This window comes from Heterocephalus glaber, unplaced genomic scaffold, assembly GCF_053883595.1.
Source record: "Heterocephalus glaber isolate CG9 unplaced genomic scaffold, H.glaber_assembly_v1.0 deba00000071, whole genome shotgun sequence".
Taxonomy (NCBI): domain Eukaryota; kingdom Metazoa; phylum Chordata; class Mammalia; order Rodentia; family Bathyergidae; genus Heterocephalus; species Heterocephalus glaber.
In genome coordinates, this window is record NW_028258137.1 from 9,972 (window position 1) to 29,706 (window position 19,735).

General features: G+C 53.4%; 2 protein-coding genes across 7 annotated transcripts; one reads left to right on the forward strand and one right to left on the reverse strand.

The window, feature by feature from the left end:
• Positions 1–1,089: 1,089 nt before the first annotated feature.
• Positions 1,090–8,515, forward strand: LOC101722738 (5-hydroxyisourate hydrolase). 4 transcript variants are annotated; one of them, XM_087193771.1, is made up of 5 exons: positions 1,090–1,273; positions 1,546–1,685; positions 2,801–2,936; positions 4,599–4,675; positions 6,095–8,515. In XM_087193771.1, exons 2-5 carry the CDS (start codon positions 1,555–1,557, stop codon positions 6,114–6,116), a joined length of 366 nt encoding a protein of 121 aa, XP_087049897.1. In that variant the 5' UTR covers positions 1,090–1,273; positions 1,546–1,554; the 3' UTR covers positions 6,117–8,515. The 4 variants fall into 4 exon arrangements, with proteins under 4 accessions (XP_087049897.1, XP_004842659.1, XP_087049840.1 ...); XM_004842602.3 differs by lacking the exons at positions 4,599–4,675; positions 6,095–8,515 and adding an exon at positions 3,495–3,778; XM_087193714.1 differs by lacking the exon at positions 1,090–1,273 and having other exon boundaries at positions 1,280–1,685.
• On the reverse strand, positions 3,990–19,108 carry Drc4 (dynein regulatory complex subunit 4). 3 transcript variants are annotated; one of them, XM_004842599.4, is made up of 11 exons: positions 18,957–19,108; positions 16,798–16,884; positions 13,036–13,233; positions 12,537–12,743; positions 11,094–11,148; positions 10,259–10,464; positions 9,361–9,528; positions 8,961–9,047; positions 8,515–8,724; positions 5,679–5,744; positions 3,990–4,265 (listed from the first exon to the last, which is right to left on the reverse strand). In XM_004842599.4, exons 1-11 carry the CDS (start codon positions 18,957–18,959, stop codon positions 4,116–4,118), a joined length of 1,437 nt encoding a protein of 478 aa, XP_004842656.2. In that variant the 5' UTR covers positions 18,960–19,108; the 3' UTR covers positions 3,990–4,115. The 3 variants fall into 3 exon arrangements, with proteins under 3 accessions (XP_004842656.2, XP_021112167.1, XP_021112163.1); XM_021256508.2 differs by having other exon boundaries at positions 18,442–18,959; XM_021256504.2 differs by lacking the exon at positions 16,798–16,884 and having other exon boundaries at positions 18,957–19,026.
• Between the last annotated feature and the right edge of the window lie 627 nt (positions 19,109–19,735).

Below are 19,735 nucleotides of genomic sequence, written 5' to 3' on the forward strand. Positions count from 1 at the left end.
TTTCAAATTTGCCTGAAGGTGTCATGAGGGCCCTGTCGTGCAGCACCTGGCTACTATCTCATTACGGATGTCTCCAGAGCATACACTGTCCAGCGATGACCTGGTTCTCACAGAGGGCCCCTCTCATACAGCCTGGCATGGCCTACCACTTACCACACACTGTTCTGTGCCCAGTCATTAATGTTTCCAGGGCACAGCTTCTTTAACTGGTCCTCAGCAGGTCAGTCTGGCTGGCTGTTGCTGGTCTCTGGAGCCCAGGGGCTTTTGCCACCACAGATTTGAGCACCTCTGAGAGCAGTGTGCGTTTAGACCTCAGCTAGATGCTTCCCAATTGCCCCGGCGTGGTTTCCGTAGGATTCTAGGCCTTTGTTGAGTCTCCTTTCCTTGCCCTGAAAGGGCCCGATTTCTGCCCTACAAATAATCCACGCTCGGCCGGGGATGTAGTTCAGTGGCGCCGCGCCTGCCTGGCAAGCACAAGGTCCTCAGTTTGATCTCCAGTACCACCAAAAAATAAAAAATAAAAATAAAATAATAATAATAATAAATAATAATAATCCATGTTCACTGTGGAGTAATAGGAAATGCGATTTTGCAAGAATAGAAGTTCCCATACACCAGAGCAAGACCTCCAGTAACCAACATCATGATTTTAAATACAGGACAACCAGATTTTAAAGAATTCTCTTGTGTTTTATAGGTTACATAATATAGCCAAAATCTGTACTCTGCGTGTTACCTATAAAATTTTAATACAGAGATGCATCCAAACCAGTACACAGTCATCACTTGTTTTTGCTCTTTTTGCAGAGCTCAGCCCTCCCTCCCTGTGGGAACCAGAGGAACAGCGGGCAGGGGGCTGTGAGGGGAGGGAGCCTCAACCTGTCCCCTCCGCTTTACTCAGGAAGAGGCTGAGGCAAGGTCACGTGACCCGTCGGATTAGGCAGACTGGAAACCTTACCTGCCTTGCTGAAGGATTTTTCTCAAAATTTTGCTAGTCTGAGTCTGCAGGCCTCTTCAAAACCCAGCGGACCCCGCCCCACCCCGAGGCCCCGCCCTGAACCCCTTGCCCAAGGCCCCGCCCCGCCCCCGCTCCACCCCGAGGCCCCGCCCTTGTGGCGCCTAGTGCCGGCCTGGCCCCCTTGGGTGGGGTCACACTCGTGTGCCCGGGGCACTGGGGCAGGGTAGGACGGAGCGCGGTGACCCCTGGCCCTGGGACGGGAGCTGCCTGGCAGGCGAACCAGCTGCTGACGCTCCAGCAACGCCTGGGCTCCAGGTGAGGGGCAGGCCTGACCCTTAGAGTTCCTGTCCCGTTACCTGGTGGCTAAGCTGAATCCCACAACCAGGGATTCCGAGGAAGCGATGGCTGAGCAGCGCGACCACTGGCGGGCCAGACCTCCTGGGGCGGGGGTGTTGTTTCCAAACCTGGCGCCTTGGCTGAGTGCGTCCAGTCCCCTTGGATCCTGCCTGGGGACTCATCGCACTAGTTTGTGTGGGGTGCTCTGTGCTCAGGCCCCAGGCACTCACCCTGCCCCTGCACTGGGTCAGGGCGCTGGCATGGAGCGCAGAAGCAGCCCACTGACCACACATGTCCTGGACACCACCTCAGGGCTGCCAGCCCGGGGCCTCTGCCTCCGTTTGTCCCAGCTGGAGGACTCGGACCAGCAGTGGACAGTGCTGAGGGAAAGGTAGGCGCTGGGGCAGGGAGGGAAGCCGGGGCACTTACTCCCCCTGCAGGGCCCTTCCTGTGTCCCCAGGAGCACTAAGGGCAGAGTGCAGGGCTGGCTGCTGCCCGCTGTCCCCTCAGAGTTGGGCCACAGCCTGACTCCTCCCTACTCTCAGCGGCAGTTCCTCATCTGAACACAGGGCTGAGACAGGCACCATTTCCTCAGGTGTGCATAAAGGCCCAAGGTTTGAGGGTGCAGCTCACCGCCTCCCGACTCAGCCTGCACAAAAGCTAGAGGCCAGGGCCCAGGGCCCATCTCCAGGCAGCAGGGCGCCGCACAGGAGGCCAGAGACCCAGTCCCGCCCCTGCCCTCTCATCACAGTGGGGCAGCTGGTCAGATGACACCGGGTTTTCTTGGAGGTGACAGACCAGAACCACAGGATGCCAGAACCCTGGACAAGGGATCAGTTCACCCCACCTGGCCCTTCGATGCAGGTGGAAACAGGCAGTCATATAGATGGTACTTGGGTACAGTTACTCACCCAGAAAGCCAGGCACAACAGACTATATAAAAATTGCAGGTTATGCAGCTGAATGTGGTGGCACACACCTGTAATCCCAGCACTCAGGAGGCTGAAGCAGGAGAATTGCTTTGAGTTCAAGGCCAACCTGAACTACATAACAAGACTGTCTCAAAAAAAAAAAAAAAAAGCAAAGGCCAGGGATTAAGCTCAGTGGTGCCATGCCTGCCTGGCAAGCGCAAGGTCCTGGGTTCAATCCCAGTACCAGGGAAGAGGAGGAAGGGAGGGAAAGGGAAGGGAGGGGAGGGAGTTATAAAATAGCACAATTCATATAATGTATTTTGTTTTATAAAAAAGCTTCTAAACATACTTAAAACATCGAGAAAAATCTAGAAAAGTATATTACCAAATATAGGGATTATTGCTACAGGGTACTGTGGAAGACTTTTTCCCTTCCGGCTTTTGATTTCCTAAATAGTCAGTACAGCAGTGTCTCTGGAGAAGACAACTCCCCGCCTCTGCTACCCATCTGCATCAGGCTTTGAGTGTCTGCACCTCCAGGCTGCTGACTAGGAGAGGTGGGTAGGCCAGTTCTGCAGCCCTGTTCTCTCCCCAGCTACACAGATGCGGATGGCCGCTGCCCTGGCCTTCTAAGGCCAGGCCAGATGAAGCCAGGCACCTACAAGCTGTCATTCGACACCGAGGGCTACTGGAAGAAGATGGGGCAGGAGAGCTTCTACCCATATGTAGAGGTGAGAGATACAGATGGAAGGAGGGCCCTGACACTGTGACCACCGGTCAGGTCCTGCAGCCCAGGGCTCACCCAGGCTGTGGTCGGACTGGTCTCACCTCTTCCCAGACAGGTGAGCTCACCTGCTTTGAGCTCTCTGAAGAAAGGTGTCCAGGGACCAGAGGCATCATTGGCTGTCATGATGACATGCCCATGCCAGAGCTGCCTCTGGGTTAGACTTTGGGGGAGGCCAGGCCAAGAGTGACTCACCCCTCTTTGTAGACAGGTTTTCACCTCAACCCAGGCTGCCACTCGATGGGCCTTGCCCTGATGCCTCCCCCTAACCCTAACCCTAACCCTAACCCGGCCTTTTTCATACTCAGCAGCCCTGGAGCTACAGCCTCGCTGGTGCTGTCCCAGGGAGGCATGACCATCCCTCAGGCCCTGGGAAGGGTTCTGTCCTCCATCAGGCTCCAGCTCACCCTATAGTCTGGGCTGTAATACCCCCAGGAAGCACTGGGACACAGCTTGGGGGCTGTGATCTCTCGCTGTCCTCCGGTGCCATCTCTGCTTCTCTCAGGTTGTCTTCAACATCACAAACGAGACCCAGAAGTTCCATGTACCCCTGCTGCTGAGCCCATGGTCCTACACCACATACAGAGGGAGCTAGAGCCAACCAGGGCAGGCCATCTGCCCCCAACACACTCTGGCTGAGCCCATCCAGCCCTTGACAGAGTGGACTCCTCGCTCATCGTGGGGCACTGGGGTCACTGGCTTCCTGGGGGAGGTCCTTCCTGGGCCCCTGGAGCTTCTCAGGGCAGCTATGACTCAAGTGTCAATAAAGTCAGTGCTGGCATCTGCAAAGCTGCTCCTGCTTTTAGGCCAGGAATGATGCACCACCCTGGCCCAGAGTGACCAGGGGCCCTGTGAGGAGCCACTGAAGTTAGGGGCAGGGTGGGAGGGGTGGCCACAGCATAGACCAGACACACGCCAGGGAGGGGGCAGACCATGATGCCAAAGGTGAGGTTCTACAGATGGGTCTCCTCCACAGAGACAGGCAAGAAAAAAACAAGTGAACCGTGGAAAACTTCATTTACTGATGATGAACTCTAAAAAACAAAAACTTGCTGTCAGTGGTGTAAAAGGGTTATCAGCTGTTTAGCGATGCCAGGCAGGATCTGTGGCATGAGCAGGCTGGTGGCTATGTCGGCGTAGCCACGAGTCCCGCAGGGCCTTGGCCCAGTGTCTGCCCTATCACAGCTGTCTCCAGAGGTTTGAAGCCCACATTGTCCAAGGGGATCCCGAAGGCTAGCAGCTTTGCCTCATATGTGCGAAGCAGGTCATTGTGGGCCTGTAGGGACAAGGCAGAGTCAGGGAGGAAGGGATCCACCTGGACCTAGCACTGAGGCCAACATGCTCTGGCCCACGCAGAGCTAAGTTCTTGTCCATGGAGGAGTACTGGGGCGGGCTGGAGCCAGCAGTGTGGTATAGAAGAACAAAGCCAACATGTGTTAGTGGTTTCCTGTCTGCAGACCCAGTGCTAACAACTCTACATGTGTGAACTTGAGTGCTGAGACCAAGGCTGGGGCCTGGGCATTTATCGAGGAGGACCCTTGCCCCTTCCCTAGCCCTGGTGGGCATGGTACCCTCTGACGATCCAGCAACTCTGTCTTCACAAGTGCAGGGCTGCCTGGGGAAGGGTGACGTCACACAGAGACACCCGAGAAAAGGCCTGGACAACAGCACTGGTGGGGCCAGCAGGTAAGTGTCTCCCTAGCCACCATGCCAGGGGCTCGGTCCTACACCCAGAAAAATGCATAATCTCACAAAGGCCAATTTCACTGGGTTTTTGTAAAGGTTTGATGAATTGAGAGCAATCTGAGAGGTACTTGTAGCCTAGCCTGACTAAAAACAATACTCAAAGACCTAATTATCCTCCAGATGGTCCAAAAAGAGCCACGGGGGCTCATAACTGGTGTCAGCAGTGTTGGGCTCCAGACAGAACTGGGAGGCCCTAGTTCTCCCCTTTCTCTGAGGTCCAGATCCCCCGAAACCCAGATGAAGGCTGAGGGACACAGCGATTGGCACCATGGAGCCTGGGAGCTACGGGAGGCAGTGTCTGTATTGTGGGACCTCAAAAGCCCAGGCCTTCACATATGCTAGGCGAGTGCTGGACCACTGAGCCACACCCACAATGTAATACTGTAACCATAGCTACTTAGGAGGCTGAGCTAGGAAGATCACAAGTTTTTAGGCGACTAATATACCTTGTCTCAAAACTTTGAAATTTCAAAAAAAGGGCTTGGAATGTAGCTCAGGGTTAGGGTGCTTCTGGGCTCAACCTCCAGCACTACATTACAAAGAACAGAGGCGGGGCTGGGGATTTAGCTCAGTGCCTGCCTCATAAGCTCAAGGTCCTGAGTTCCATCCTCAATCCTCAGTACCACCAAAAAAAAAAAGAACAGAGGACAGTAATGTATGGAAAAGGCCCCAAACAACAGTCCAAGGATGCGGTGCCCACCCACAGGAAGGTGTTGCTGGGTCACACTGTGGGATAGCTGCTCTTGGTAAAACCTCCATGGGTCAGCAGCGTGTGGCCAGGAGGAAGACAGACTGGAGTACAGCAGGGGCACAGCCCCAAGCAGGCATCAGGCAAGCCTCAGGCCATGTGCCAGGCTGAGTGACCTCGGGACTGTGTGGCAGCCCAAGACCACCCCAGGTAGGGTGTGACAGGCCACAGCCGAGCACAGAGGCACAGCCATACCTTGCAGACCCGTGCCAGCTCATACTGTAGGTCCTTGATGGTGGTGTTCTTTGATTCCAAAACATCCTGTAGAGAGAAGAGGCAAGTCTGAGACTTGTCTTCTGGCTGAAGCAGACAGGTGGCTGGGGGGCTGGGGGCTCCCTGAGGTCCCGAGAAGCCCAGGAGTCATGGGCAAACTCAGCCCACATATCCACCACTCAGGTGTGTCACCACACTGTGCTGCTGCACATTCATAGGGAAAAGTGGTCTGGACCCACAAGAAATGAGTGGGTGGAGAGGGGCAGGTGGCCCAGACCTCCCAGGAGAGCAGATTCATCACTAAATGCCATCCATGGAACCATGTGACTACATTATCCCAATTTTTTTTTAACAGAAAAGAAGTAGTCTGTAACTTTTTAAATTTTACAATGTTGCAGAGCATGGTGTCATACCCTGTAATCCCAGCACTTGGGAGGCTGAGACAGGAAGATTGCCATGAGTTTGAGGCCACCCTGGGCTACAAAGAAAGACCCTGTCTCAAAAAATAAATAAATAAAAATGTTACCTTGTTGACCCCAGGGCATGGCTCAGCTCCTGGGATGCTGCCGCTGGGCGAGGCTCCAGGGTGAGGCTCCTGTCTGAGGGGTGCTATGGGAGCCAGACCGAGGACCAAGACCAGGCCCAGCCCAGATCCACAGCCCAGAAAAGCCCCTCAAACCCTCACCTGCCCAGCCGAGAAGTGTCCCCATGGGGGACACTCACTTCCCTGGAAGGTTCCGCACCCATAAATCGGGGTAACAATAACCAGGAAGCACAGGGACTGACCCACAACTAGCCCAGCTCCACCCTGACGTGTGGCTATAACTGATTCTGATTCTCAACACCTCAACCCAACTACCTGTTAGCAGAGGATTGGCCTGCCCCTCCTGAGGAGTGGGGTGGTCCTTCCACTTTCGGACAGCAGGACCTCACTCTCTACCTGCCCTGGGATGGAGGCTGCAAGGAGCAGGACAGAGCTGAGCCTCCAATCCCAATGCCTGTGGCCTGTAGACCCCATCAGGTGCCTTCCGTGTGGTGGCCCCACCCCAGGCCCAAGATTTGCCTGTCCCAGTGACCCAGGTCCCATGGACCTGCTACATTCCTATAACTGACACCTGGGCACCCTGGCTGGAAGCACAGGGACGTCACCTGGAACCCTCCCAGCCTCCTCAGCAGGGGTGAGTCCTGTCAAGTTGGCTTCAAATAACTCAGACCCCCTTCACCTCTCACCCTGTGCTGGGTCTCCATCTGAGGCAGAGAGGGCTCTCTCCCATCCACTCCTCTGGGCCTAAACCTTCCATGACTTCCAGCTGCCCTTGTACCCCAGACACAGCAGACAGGTTCTCTGCAATAGCCCTCTGCCCTGCATCAGGCCTGGGCGCTCCCCGGGGTCAGAGAGAGGTTCTCAGACAACCAGTGCTGCAGCCCTCACAGCCAGCGTAGGAAACAGGCAGAGTGGACAGCAGCAGGCAAACCAGGCTAGAATGCTGTAAACTGAGATTCGGAGACTGGACATAACCCTTTAGGCTGTGAGCAGAAAGGATTTAAATTGGGCTGAACTCTGCTAACCAACCACCCTGGAAACACTGCTTATGGCTCTGCTCCATCAAGACCTCCCCTCCCCACAGCACTGAGATGACAGGGTCAACAGACCTTGGATCAAAACCTCAAAAGTCCTGAGCCAAGATTAATCTTTCCTCCTTAAAAAAAAGAAGAAAGAAGAAGAAGGAGAGGAGGAAAGAAATGCTGCCTGTGGAACTCTGTAAAAAACACATCTGCAGGGCCGGGGATTTAGCTCAGTGGTTCCACCGCCTGCCTCACAAGCATAAGGTCCCGAGTTCAATCCCTGGTACCAAAAAAACCAAAAACAAACAAACAAACAAAAAAAACACATCTGGAGACAGTAAGAAGCCTCAAGCTGAGGGCCCACGTCCACCTGTCAGCAGCACAGCACAAGCAGCAGAGACAGACAGACAGACAGACATTCTCCCGCCTGAAGGATACTCCCCTGGGACAAGCTGCTCTCCCCTTGCTAGGCCTGATGGGGCTTCAGGACCAGCTGTTTCCAACTTGAGAGTGCCAGGCATGTCTGGGAATCAACACTATCTGTCACCAGGGGCCCTGCGAAGCCACCAGCCACCCCAGCTGGCCAGGATTCCAGTGTCAGCCGAAGAAATCCATACACTTTATCACCTGTTTTTCTGGGACTCTCCAGCCAGGCGACAGAGAACAGGGACACAGCCCAGCACCAGCTCAACAAGGTGGTGACAGATGAGATGCGAGGTCGTGTCCAAGGCTGCAGCCACTCGATGCTTCGGCTGACCAAGTGCCTCTGTCTCCCTAGGGGCCTAGTGGGGCAAGGCCACCTCTCCTCTGTCCCTACGCAGGCCCGGGACAGTCCTAGCAGAGCAGTGTCACTCACAGGAGCAAATGTCTGGGCTTTGGGCAGACCTCACTCTCCATGGCACCCACAAATGCAGCAAGGGCTCTGAGGCCCTGCCCCAAGCCAGTGCATCCTGGGGGCCTCCAGGTGCTAGTCCTGTTGACTGGCCCAGGAGCTCAGACCCAGAGGCACAGCCACTCTGCCCAGCCCTCAAGCCACTTTGGATAGCTGCAGGGCAGAGGCATAAGTCACAAGGCTAAGGTAGGGCTGGGAAACCCAGGAGTGCTCAGCACCAAGAAAGGAGACTGCAGTGGCATGGCCTGCAGGACCAACCTGCTCCCAGGCCCCCATGGGGAATGGGGGCCTCTGTGCCCTTGGAGGTGGCACAGCACAGGGTGAAGGCACGCTGGGGGAAGGATCCCATCCTCCACCTACCTCAAGCTTGTGAGACACGAGCATCAGCGCAGCGGGGTCCATGTTGGAGGCTGCCAGCACCTCGTTGAATTGTACCTCCCTCTTCTCCACAGCAGTACTTAGCACCTGCAGCTTGCGCTCCAGCAGCAAGTTTTTAAAGCCAGTCTTCTGCTGCACCTCCTGGATGGCCGCTGTGAACTTCCGGTAGAGCTCGTCCCGCTCCTGCTGCACCTGCAGGATGAGGCTGGGGTGGATGACAAGGCCCCTCACCTGGGGATGTCACCACAGGGAGAAGCCACCTCCTGCCTGTGCCCCTGCTCAAGGCACACTGCTTCTTCAGTGACCTGGAAGACACCCAGCCTTCTATGGAACAGACCACAGCTTCTTTCCTTATAAAAGCTGCGTGAACTGAGAAGCAGGCAGCTCAGTTTCCAGCCCAGAGACCAGCTGGGGCCCCATGGCCTCACCTTGAGGAAGCGCTGCTCCAGCACCTCGTGCTCCCACTGCAGGTCCTTCAGCTCCTTCTCAGTAACCTTCAAACGTGCTTTCGTGCTCTAGGGAGGAAAGGGAAAGGGGGCCAGAAAGTATTCAGGACTCAAACATGGGCTCCTAGGAGATGGCAAGACTAGAAGTCATTGCCAGGAACAATCCAGGCTGGTCAGGCTGACACGCAGAGAACGGGCCCTGTGTCCTGCAGCAGCGCCCACATGGCGGCCCCAGAGCAGTCCCAGGAGGACAGCCGGCCTCCCTGCCTCTCTCTTCCCGCCCTAAGGGCTGAGCCTTGCCAGGACCCACATGTCACCTGTGTGCTTCTGCCTGAGCCCAGGAGAGCACACGCCAAGGCGAGGAACTAAGCAGGAAACTCACCACCAGGATCTGTTTGTCCCTTTCACAGTCCCCGAGTTTCCTCCGCATCTCAGCCATCTCATCCCGGGCCTTCTGGAGGGGATCCACCAGGCGCCTGTTCTGCAAGGCCACCTCCGCCATCTCTCGCTGCAGGCGCTCCTCCTTCTTTCGCATGTCTTCCATCTGCTCCTGGGGTGCAGTGGGGTGAACAGGGGTCGGGGCCTGAGACAGGCAGGTCCCACCAGCCTCACCCACACTGGAGCCTAGGCTTGCTTTATGTGTAAACCGATTTTTATGTTTCTGGTACTAGGACTGAGCCCAGGGCCTTCACACTGACCTACATCCTCAGCAGCCCCCTCTTCTTTTTAACTTTGAAACGGGGTCTCACTAAGTCACTGAGTTGGTCAGGCTAGGATCAAATTTTCCATTCTCCTGCCTCAGTCTCCCAGAGTGCTGGGAATATGGCATATGCCACCAGGTCCAGTGTGACTTTGCAGTCTTAACTTATTCTGAATTTTTTAGGGTACAGCAAACTGAGAGGCTGTGCTCTGTTCAGAATCCCAGCAAGGTCATTTTCCACTGCAGACAACCCTGCACTGTCAGTGTCCAAGGGCCAATGATGACTGCTCACTCTGGCTGCAGTGGCCACAGTGAGGAGCCTACTGCAGCTTCGCCTGGGCGTTTTCGGTCAGAATCCCCTGAGTGCTGTTGCTTCCCCCACACTCCCCACCCTGACAGAAGCGTCCTGACCACAGCTACCTATGTGGACAGCTCCCAACTGAGGTGGCACAGGGGACCGTCCATATTTTTATAAAAGGGCTGTGAGATCTGGTGGGGTTGAGAGCTGGGTCCACCTCCCCCAGATTCTGCAGCACAGTTAGGACAGGCACAGTGGTGCCCCGCATCCCAGTGTCAGCACCTTGAGGGAGCTGATGAGGGCCAAGTTGTTGAGTGTGATGTCATTATAGTAGTTCTTGATGTCGGTGAAGGCCTCTTCGTGGCGCTGCATCAGTGTGTTGATCTGGCCATTCTTCCTCTCCTCCACTTCGTGGATCTCAGTCTTTCTTCGCAGATCAAGCTCATCCCTCAGCACCTTCATCTTCTTGTCATACTTAGCCTCAATTTCTGAAAGGCAGCAGCACACACAGAAGCTCAGCAGAGCTCCAAGAACAGAGGGAGCCTGTACACAGGACCTGGGGGCAACCATCGTGGTCAGAACAAATGCTGCTTTACCAAGACAAGCTGGGCTGAGGAGTTCTTCCTGTGCTACTGTTCACAGGTGACATACTCATCCCCTGGGCCACCACCAGCCCTCATCTGCCAGTGACAGGCAGACACAGCAGTGGATGCCTATACAGGACTCCCCTGCTGGCTGTCAGCTGAGCCCAGCAGGCACCAGCCCAGCCAGACAACTGTGACTGGGGAACCAGATAGACTGAAACTGAGCCTTCTCATGCCAGGAGCCAGGACTATTCTACGACTGTTACCCACAAGATGGAAGGGCCACTCCCTGCTGTCAAATCCTGACTCTTGACAGGAGCGAGGAAGTGTGTGGTACCACCTCTGGAACATGTATGGGAATAAGTCATTCTGGGATTCCAAGAGGTCCACTGGCTTTAGGAACTTCCTCATTCTCTCTCGGCACAGGAGCTGTTTCAGTTTGGCTGAGTGCTGAGTTAATAAGCGCTTCGGGCAATCACTTTCTGATGGGGGTCCTCACATTGTGCTATACAGTATGCATGTGAGAAACTGACCTCGAATTTGCCTCTCAAAGTCATTCCTCATCTTGGTGATCTCCTCGGCGTGTTTCTGGACAGGCAAGGGCAGGAGGTTAGTAGACACCACTCCCTTCAGGCTGACCCTGTCCCTCACCCCTGTAAAGACCCCAGCTCTGTAAACCTGTGCTCCTGCTGCTGGTTGCTGGGTTCCTCTCTCCTGTCACCTCTAAGTTCACAAAACATGCCCAGAAAAACATGTTATTGGTCATCTCCCTGTACATAGCTCACATCCCCAGCAAGGTTGCTTCTGAATCTGAGAGCCTGTCATATGAATGAGCCTCCCCAGGCCAGAGGGCAGCAGCTGTGTCTACAGGAGATGCAGGCTCTCTCTATAGCCTCATGCAGCTCTTGCTAACCCACCTCACTGCTGCTTAGGGCAACATTCAAAAATTCTTTTAATCAACAATTATTACACGTCAAAATTTGAACAAAAAAAAAATTTAATTGTGTTACCCAAAGGAATGAATACAGAACATGTAACAGCCCCACAACCAGGCCTCAGATTCCTGATTAATTTGAACCAGCTATTCAGTGCTTCTCAGGACAAGCAGACCGCTCTGCAGAGTCCAGCCATCAGAAGCCCACGGTCCCTGCAGCGGCACTGCCACTAGGTGTCTTTTGGAGTCTGCTGGGCTGGTGGCTCCAGGCATGAAGCACGTGTGTGGTCTTCTCAACCCAGCAGCCAGGAAGACCCTTTGAAGAGAGGAGCCACAGCCTCGAGGCAGCTCTCCAGGCCGTGCACCCAGCCATCTGGGCACCTTGCTCCTCCAGCCTTTCCTTTGCCCAAATGCCGCTTTCTCGGTGAGCACTCTCGGAACCCTTGCAGAAACCTGCAGCCTCTGCCCTCGCTCAGCTCCCAGCCCACCTCTGTCCTCCTCGGTCTTCATCCGCCCCCACCCGCAGTGACACCACAGCCATTGTCTCCGGTCCCACGTGTGCACTCCGTCCTTTCCTGCAGGGAGGCATCCTGTCTCAGGTCCAATCGGCCCAGCACTCAGCGAATGAATTTCAAGCTCCACCTGGAAGCTGCCAGCTTCTCTCAGGAAGGACCAATCCCAAGTAAACCAGGTCCTCATGAGCCCAGCCTGCATGACAGTTCCTGCAGGGCGAGGCTAGGTCTCGGGACATCTGGAGGCCGGTTCTTAGGCCTGTGTCTGATGCAAATCCCTACACAAGAGTGTGCAAGGCCAAGGCTAAGCAGCAGACAGGAAAGGTCCTCTGCTGGATTTTCCTTCAAGGACATCAAGAATTCTGCCCTGGGCCCTCAAATAGAGTTTGTTTGTCTGTGGGCTTTTTTTTTTTTTTTTTAAGTATTTCAATGAATTATAAAAATGCAGGGGTTTTAGCCGGAAACATGAGTTCCCAGTTGTTGAATAACCAGGAGTTTGGGCAGCACCAGGCTCACTGTCGCATACCTACCAGCCGCAGGGTCTTGGCCACCACCTCGCTGGCCAGCTCCTGCTCCTTGAGCTCCACCTTGAGCGCCCGCATGTCCTTGCGCAGTGCGCCCTCTTGGGTGTGGTGCTGCTTCTGGGCCAGCTTCATGGCCACGGTGCCCTCGGCCTTCAGCTCCGTCAGGCTGTTCTGGTGTTCATACAGCAGGTGCTTCACCTTCTGCTTGTACACCTGCAGGCAGAGGCCGACCAGTCACCTACACGTCTGCCTCCAGACAGAGCAGGACACTGAGGGGCCAGGGAGGCCCGTGGTGACAGAGCCTGGCTGCGGAGAGGTCACTCTGCACCCCATACTCCCTGCACATCACGGAGGAGCCCCGGGCCTCTCCCATCACTGCAGGGATCCAGTTTCTTTCCCTCAGCCTTCCAGGTTCCCAGCATAAAGACACAAAGGGCCGTGACCCCCAAAACAAGGAGGGAAAACGTCCCCGCCCCGTCTGGTCCCTGTGCTGAGCCTCACTCACCTTGATCTCCACCTGATGCCTCTCCTCAGCCTCCTCCATCTCCCGGTCTTTGTTCCGCAGCTCAGCCTTCTTCTCCTCCAACTGCCTTCTCGTTATCTCCCAGAAAGTGTGGATCTTGTCCCGCTCCAGCTGGAAGTAGTTGCGCTCCTCCCGCTCCCGGTCCAGCTCCTCCCGGATGCGCCTGATGTGCTCCTCCACCTGGCCAGGGGCGGAGGTCAGAGGCCCCACAGCCCCGCCCAGCCCTGGCAAGGGGTGTGGATGCAAGGAGGAAGGGAGGCAGGAGAGGCTGCCTTACCAAAAATAAACACAGAGTGAAAGGTTAAAACTCGACGCCAGGAGGATTCAGGAATGGGATACGTGCAGTAAATGCCAGGATTTTCTTAAATTTGGCTAATAATCATGGACTCATTAGATCTATTCAGTCATTCCTGGGAATTTATATTAAAGCAATTCCTCAAAAGAAATAAGAGCTTGTCACCTGTGGTTATATGAACCCGAGTTCCCCAGGGCCCCAGGGTGCAAGAACTCCCCAGCAGATAAGCGGAGCCGGCCCTAGAACCCAGCTCCTACATTCCTGGCTCAGTGCTCTTTCCATGGAGGGAGGAGACTTCCTCCGGGCCTCAGTTTTCTCATCTGTACAGTGGGCTAGCAAGCCAACAGGACCTGGCTCACGAACTGTTTTGAGTTAAACATACGTCTTGGTTGTAGTACATGCTAAGTGGTGACTGTTATGATTATTTGTTTGTTTCTTTGTTTGTTTTTGGTACCAGGGATTGAACTCGGGTCCTTGCGCCTGCAAGGTAGGCAGCGGAACCAAATCCCCAGCCCTGTTAAATTCCCGGCCCTGCTATGATTATTTAAAAAAAAAAAAAAAAAAAAGGGCTGGGTATTTAGCTCAGTGGTTCCACCACCTGCCTTGCAAGTCCAAGGACCCAAGTTCGATCTCCAGTACCAAATAAATAAATAAATAAAAAGAAAGAAATAAGAGCTTTTGGCTTTAAGGTATTGACCTCACTATTATTATAACAAAAAACTTAAAATGAAGCCAGGCATAGCACTCAGGGGGCCAAGGCAGGAGGACTGCTTTTTTGGGGGGAGGGGGGGGAACCAGGGATTGAACTCGGGACCTTGCTCTTTCGAAGTGGGCACCAGAAGCACTGAGCTAAACCCCCAGCCCCTAGGAGGACTGCTTTGAGTTTGAGGCCAGCCTGAGTTCAAGCCTCTAGGCCAGTCTGAATTACACTGCAAGACCCTGTCTCAAACACACACACACACACACACACACACACACACACACACACACACACAAAAAAAACAACCTAACAATGAAACTGTGTAAGACAATTTTAAATAGGAAAAATGGCTTTAAGGTGTAGTGTATCAACCAAAAGAAGTAAAGGCTCAAAAAATAGATATGAAAAAAAAAAAATAGATATGAAAATGAGGCAGCAGCATGTAAACATCTCCACAAAATAATTGAAAAAAACAATATTCACCTTTAAAGGTAGAATGTTAAGCAAAAAATATACAAAAGCAGTACTTATGTAATAACAGATTCTGGTCCAAAACCAGCTGCAAATCTGCAAGTAGGTTAAGGAAAGTAGGTCAGGCATCCAGCTTCCTGGGGACCTCATTTCCCGAGTTATCTTTGGGCACAGCCCCAGGCCACTGACTGTAAATTCCTTCTCTCCCAAAACCACATTCCCCACAGGGAAACCACCCTTCGTCAAGAAAACCAACCTGGCCTCTGACATGGGGATGCTAGCCAGAGGCTGTGGTCCCCCTGAGTGCACACCGCACCCCACAATCTGACCAGTGCCTCAGCACACTGACAAGATCTCCCCAGCACACTTCCACGCCACTGAAGCAAAGAACTGGAAGCAGGATTCCTACCGGCTCTGGCTGGCTCACAGGGCGTTAGATTCTGTCATTACTAAATGTTTAATTCCTTACAAATCTCGACATTTCTAGCTTCTCGAAAAATCAGAAAACATGCTGAATGTGATGGCACATATCTGTAATCCCAGCACCTGGGGGACTGAGGCAGGAGGACCGCCATGAGTTCAGGGCCAGCCTGGGCTACATAGTGAGTTAGTTCAAGGCCAGCCTGAATTGCATAGGGACACTGTGTCTCAAATTAAAAAAAAAACAACTGCATTGGAATCCAGTGCCCTCAGGGTCAAGGCTTGGTGAACTTGTCCTGTGCAGAGGCCTGAGTCTCCAGGTCACCCATATCCCCACCCTCCTGCTGGACCCAGAGGCTTCCGAGTTTGTGCCTCAACTGTCCAGCAGCAGCCACAGCTCTTTAGACTTGGAGTAAAGCTTTGGCTCCTCAGGACGGAAAGCAACCAGGTACAAGCAACAGCTCACGTACTGGGCAATGCAACACTCAATCTGATCTCCTTTCATCACCCCAGGGTCAAAGCCTCCCCGCTGGTGGAACTGCCCTGAGTTTCCTGCACATGAATGAAGCACTCGGACCACTATCCAAGGGCCCATGCTCAGCTCCAACTCAGGCTCTTTCCATCTTGGCTTTTTATTTTTTTATTTTTATTTATTTTTGTTGTTGTTGTTGTTGGTACTGGGGATTGAACTCAGGACCTTGTGCTTGCAAGGCAGGCGTGGTGCCACTGAGCTAAATCCCCAGAACCTCCATCTTGACTTTTTAAAAATATAAATCTTAAAACTACCAAAAGAAGCTGGTCATGGGGCCGGGGACTTAGCTCAGTGGTTCCACCGCCTGCCTTGCAAGCGCAAGGTCCTGAGTTCGATCCCCGGTACCAAAAAAAAAAAGAAGCTGGCCATAATAGCCCTTTAGCCCTTGCCTATGGTCCCAGCACTCGGGAAGCTAAAGCAGGAAGATTGTTGTGAGTTCGAGGCCAGCCTGGGCTACCTAGTGAGCTCAAGGATAGCTTGAACTACACAGCAAGACCCTGTCTCCAAAAAAAAAAAGTATGTTCTCTAGCCCTTTATATCAAAATAGACAAGTGGCTGAAGACAACTCCTACATATAACCTTAAAGACATCATTCCGTCCTAGAAGAGACAACAGTCAACAAAAGTGACCCGTTACTTCTGGGTGGAACTTTTGTCAACAACAATAAATGACTAATCAGACTGAGACAATGATTTTAGGTAAATCATGTTCCTTTCAAAAATTTCTTTTGCTATCATGTTTAATGTTAAAGGACTGTGCCAAACATATGTATAATATAATAACAATTCTGTGAACATCAAGGTGCATAAAGGGGTAAGACTAAACAGAACAGAGAAAGTTAAGAATAGTTATTATATCAGAAAGATATTTTCTTTTAAATTCCTACCGCACCATTAGAAAGTTCCTTAATGTGGCTGGTTTGGGGAAGTTGTCTTTTTGTGTTTGGTTTAGTTTTTTTGGGTGGGGGACAGACAATCACTCTACCACTGAGCTACATCCCTAGTCAATTGTTGGTTTTTGTTGTTTTTGAGACAGGATCTTAGTAAGTTGCCCAGGCTGGCCTTCAACTGGCAATTCTCCTGCCTCAGCATTCCCAGTAGCTGAGATTCCAAGTATGCACCACTGTGCGCAGCTTTACATTTTCTAAAATATGTACTACAGCTGAAAGCTGCAGCTGATGGGAACCGTGAACATGGAGAGTATCTTTGGTTTGGACAGACTGGGAGGACTCAGACCATGGGGAAAAGGAAGGGCAGCAAGATGCTCAGCATGAGAGCTGGGGCAACACCACCCACCCTGGGAAAGCACAGCTCAGGCCCTGCTCACCTGCCCCTTGTTCATGTCCTCTGGATCAAGCCCATCCACAACTGCAGTACCTTTGGGTTTACCTTTCTTCCCTTTCTTTTTGGGTGCCTGGGGTTGAAGAAAAATTACTGGGTAAGTACAGGGAATTCTGCCGAATCGTTTCCCCTCCTTGGAAGGCTCTGACTGGCTTCCACAGGCATTTGGGGAGGACCTATCTGGAACCTCTCCCCCTTGCTTCCTCTCATGCCCTTGATGGAAGCACTCAGCTGAGCATATCACTCTGCCCTGCATGTTCCACCTTGATCCACACACACCCTGCTGACACACTTGGGAGCAGCACAAAAGGTAAGACATCCTTTCCAGAAAAGTGCACTTTCTCCCTGTAAAAGGGAAGAGCCTGTTCCAAATCCATTCACTCCTTGGTGTATGGCCAAAATGGCACCAATTCTGGGAATGCAAGATTTACTTAGGCTCAAAAGTGAGGACCCTCAGGGAGAAGGTGATCAGGGGAAGGTTATGGGATCAGCAATTATCAAGATATGTCATATACATGCACCAGTTCCTCAGAATAAATGTAACTATTATGTACTGCAAACTATACTAAAAAAAACCTTAATCTATTAAAAAAAATTACGTTTAAAAAAGGCAAGAGAGGGCCAGGGATTTAGCTCAGTGGTTTCACCACCTGCTTCGCAAGCGCAAGGACCTGAGTTCAATCCCCGGTACCAAAATAAATAAATAAAGGCAAGAGGGAATAATCCCAGCACTTGGGAAGCTGAGGCAGAAGGATCTCCATGAGTTCCGGGCCACCCTGGACTACATAGTGAGTTCAAGGCCAGTCTGAACTACATAGTGGGACCCTGTCTCAACAAAAAAAAAGAGAGAGGGCCCCCGATATGACCCTACTGAATATTACCATGTTGGCTGTAATGCATAGCAAGCACCCTGGAAAGAACTTTAAGAAACTGGTTCAGTAAATGTAAGGAGAAATGAGTCCAGCACAAAGGCCAGCTGCGACAAGAGGCCTCCTTCCTTCCAAATACTGTACAAAACTCCTTCAGAGAAGCCTGTCACAAAACACTAAGCAAACAGCACCCACTGTGTGTGTTCGGTAACAGGATTACCAGACAGAAATGTTCTTCAGGGACAACAACAAAAAAGTCATCCATATTCCCACAAACTACTGATAAGTACAAGTACTTGGTGGTGTGTTTTGTCTGTTTGTTGTTTTGTGTTTAGTGACAGGATGGCCCTATGTTATGAGTTCAGGCTGACCTGAACTCATTATGTAGCCCAGCCTGGCCTTGAACTGGTGATCCTCCTGCCTCAGCCTCCTGAGGGCTGGGATCACAGGTGTGTGCCCCCACACTCAGCTGTTGTTTTTATTTTATTTCTAGCTGCTTTTCAAAAAATCCATCCACTGAAACTGTAACTACTAAAGCCTTGCTCTTTTTAATCCCTCTGTTCCAAGGACACCTCATGGAACTGTCATAAAAGGCTTGGAGAAAGCAGATCTTGGCGGTAGCAAGGGGAAGATGCTCTGGAGCTCAGAGACCCTGCAGCTCCCTAGCCGGGTCGCATCTCCCCACCCGGGTCGCATCTCCCCACCCGCTGATCCCCACCCTGCTGCACCAGTCTAGAAACCCAGTTAAGACAACTCGAGACCTGCTGAAGCGGCTGGCTCCCACCTCTCCTTAGGTGGGTCTCCTGCGAAGCTCTGCACGGGGCAGCGGCCCTGCACCCGAAGCGGCATCCTGGACCCTGCGCCAGGGCTCCCTGGTGCAAAAGGGTGCTCCGGCCTCTGCGGTGTGCCCCGGGCTCTCCATCCCAAGCTCCTCCATGGGGACCCTTGTGTGCTCCGAGCCCCTCCGGGTGAAACCCTGGGCCCAGGATCAGAGACCCAGGCTCTGTCTTAGTGACGCCCTACACCCCAAGCCTAGATCTGTGCGAGCTGCAGGACCCTGGAGCCCAGGTCTCAGTTCCACTGAGTGCAGGCCGGAGCCCGGGAGCGCATCCAAGCCCCAACTCCGTAACGCCGAGCTCGGTCCGCCTGCACGGAGCTTTACGTGCGCACCCCTCCCGTGCCACTGGTCTCCCCACGCAGAGAGCTCCGGAGCACCTCCCCTCCCCGGGGTCTCCGCGTGCACTACCCCGACCGCCGCCCGAGGTCCCAGCCTCACCATGACGCCGGCCGGGACCCGAGGTCAAGTCGCTGTACCAGCGCACGTGGCGCTGTCTCCTGGCAACTGCGCTGCGGAGATCTCGCGAGAAATCTCGGGGATCCTCGCGAGACGCTGCCTCACACCACAGCAACGGTGGGTGCGTCCATAGCAACGCGCGCTGGAAAGCAGCCTTGCGTTGTGCCAGATAATGCTGGCACCCCGGTGTCCCTGAGACGCCTGATCTCACCGACCGCCCTAAAAGCCATTCCTCTAGAGCCGGGCGTGGTGGCGCACGCCTGTATTTCCAGCACTAGGGAGGCTGAGGCAGGTGGATCGCCACGAGTTCGAGGCCAGCCTGGGCTACATGGTGAATTCCAGGCCAGTCTAGCGAGACCCTGTCTCAAAAAAACAAAAACAAAAAAAGGGAGAGGAGGACATTTGCCTATTGTTGGGCTCCCTCACTAGAACTTAGGCTCCGTGAGGGAGAACTGCTTCATTCACTTCTGTCCTACTGCCCAGGGATACCCAACCCGCGGACCACTATAGGAACCAGGCGAAGATTAGCCAGGGGTGAACTGCAGGCAAGCGAGTAAAGCTTCATCTGTATTTACACCCGCTCTTCCTACTCGCAGAACCGCCCAAGCTCCACCTTCTGTCAGACCAGAGGCGGCGTTTAGGCAAGCGGTGGACCCCACTATGAACTGCACATGCAGGGAATCTAGGTTGTGCAGTCAGCAGCAAAACTGTCTTCCAGGAAACCCGGTCCTTAGTGCCAAAAGTTGGGGACCGCTGCTATG

What these genes read in the sequence shown, in the direction of transcription:
- LOC101722738 (XM_087193714.1), top strand. Translation starts at nt 1,360, where the DNA reads ATGGCTGAGCAGCGCGACCACTGGCGGGCCAGACCTCCTGGGGCGGGG. An exon ending in TGGACAGTGCTGAGGGAAAG is followed by an intron (nt 1,686 to 2,800) that starts GTAGGCGCTGGG and finishes TTCTCTCCCCAG; the next exon opens with CTACACAGATGCGGATGGCC. An exon ending in AGCACTGGTGGGGCCAGCAG is followed by an intron (nt 4,676 to 6,094) that starts GTAAGTGTCTCC and finishes ACAATGTTGCAG; the next exon opens with AGCATGGTGTCATACCCTGT.
- Drc4 (XM_004842599.4), bottom strand. An exon ending in TCGTGTCTCACAAGCTTGAG is followed by an intron (nt 5,745 to 8,514) that starts GTAGGTGGAGGA and finishes TTCTCTCTACAG; the next exon opens with GATGTTTTGGAATCAAAGAA. An exon ending in AGCTGGCACGGGTCTGCAAG is followed by an intron (nt 4,266 to 5,678) that starts GTATGGCTGTGC and finishes TTGTCCCTACAG; the next exon opens with GCCCACAATGACCTGCTTCG.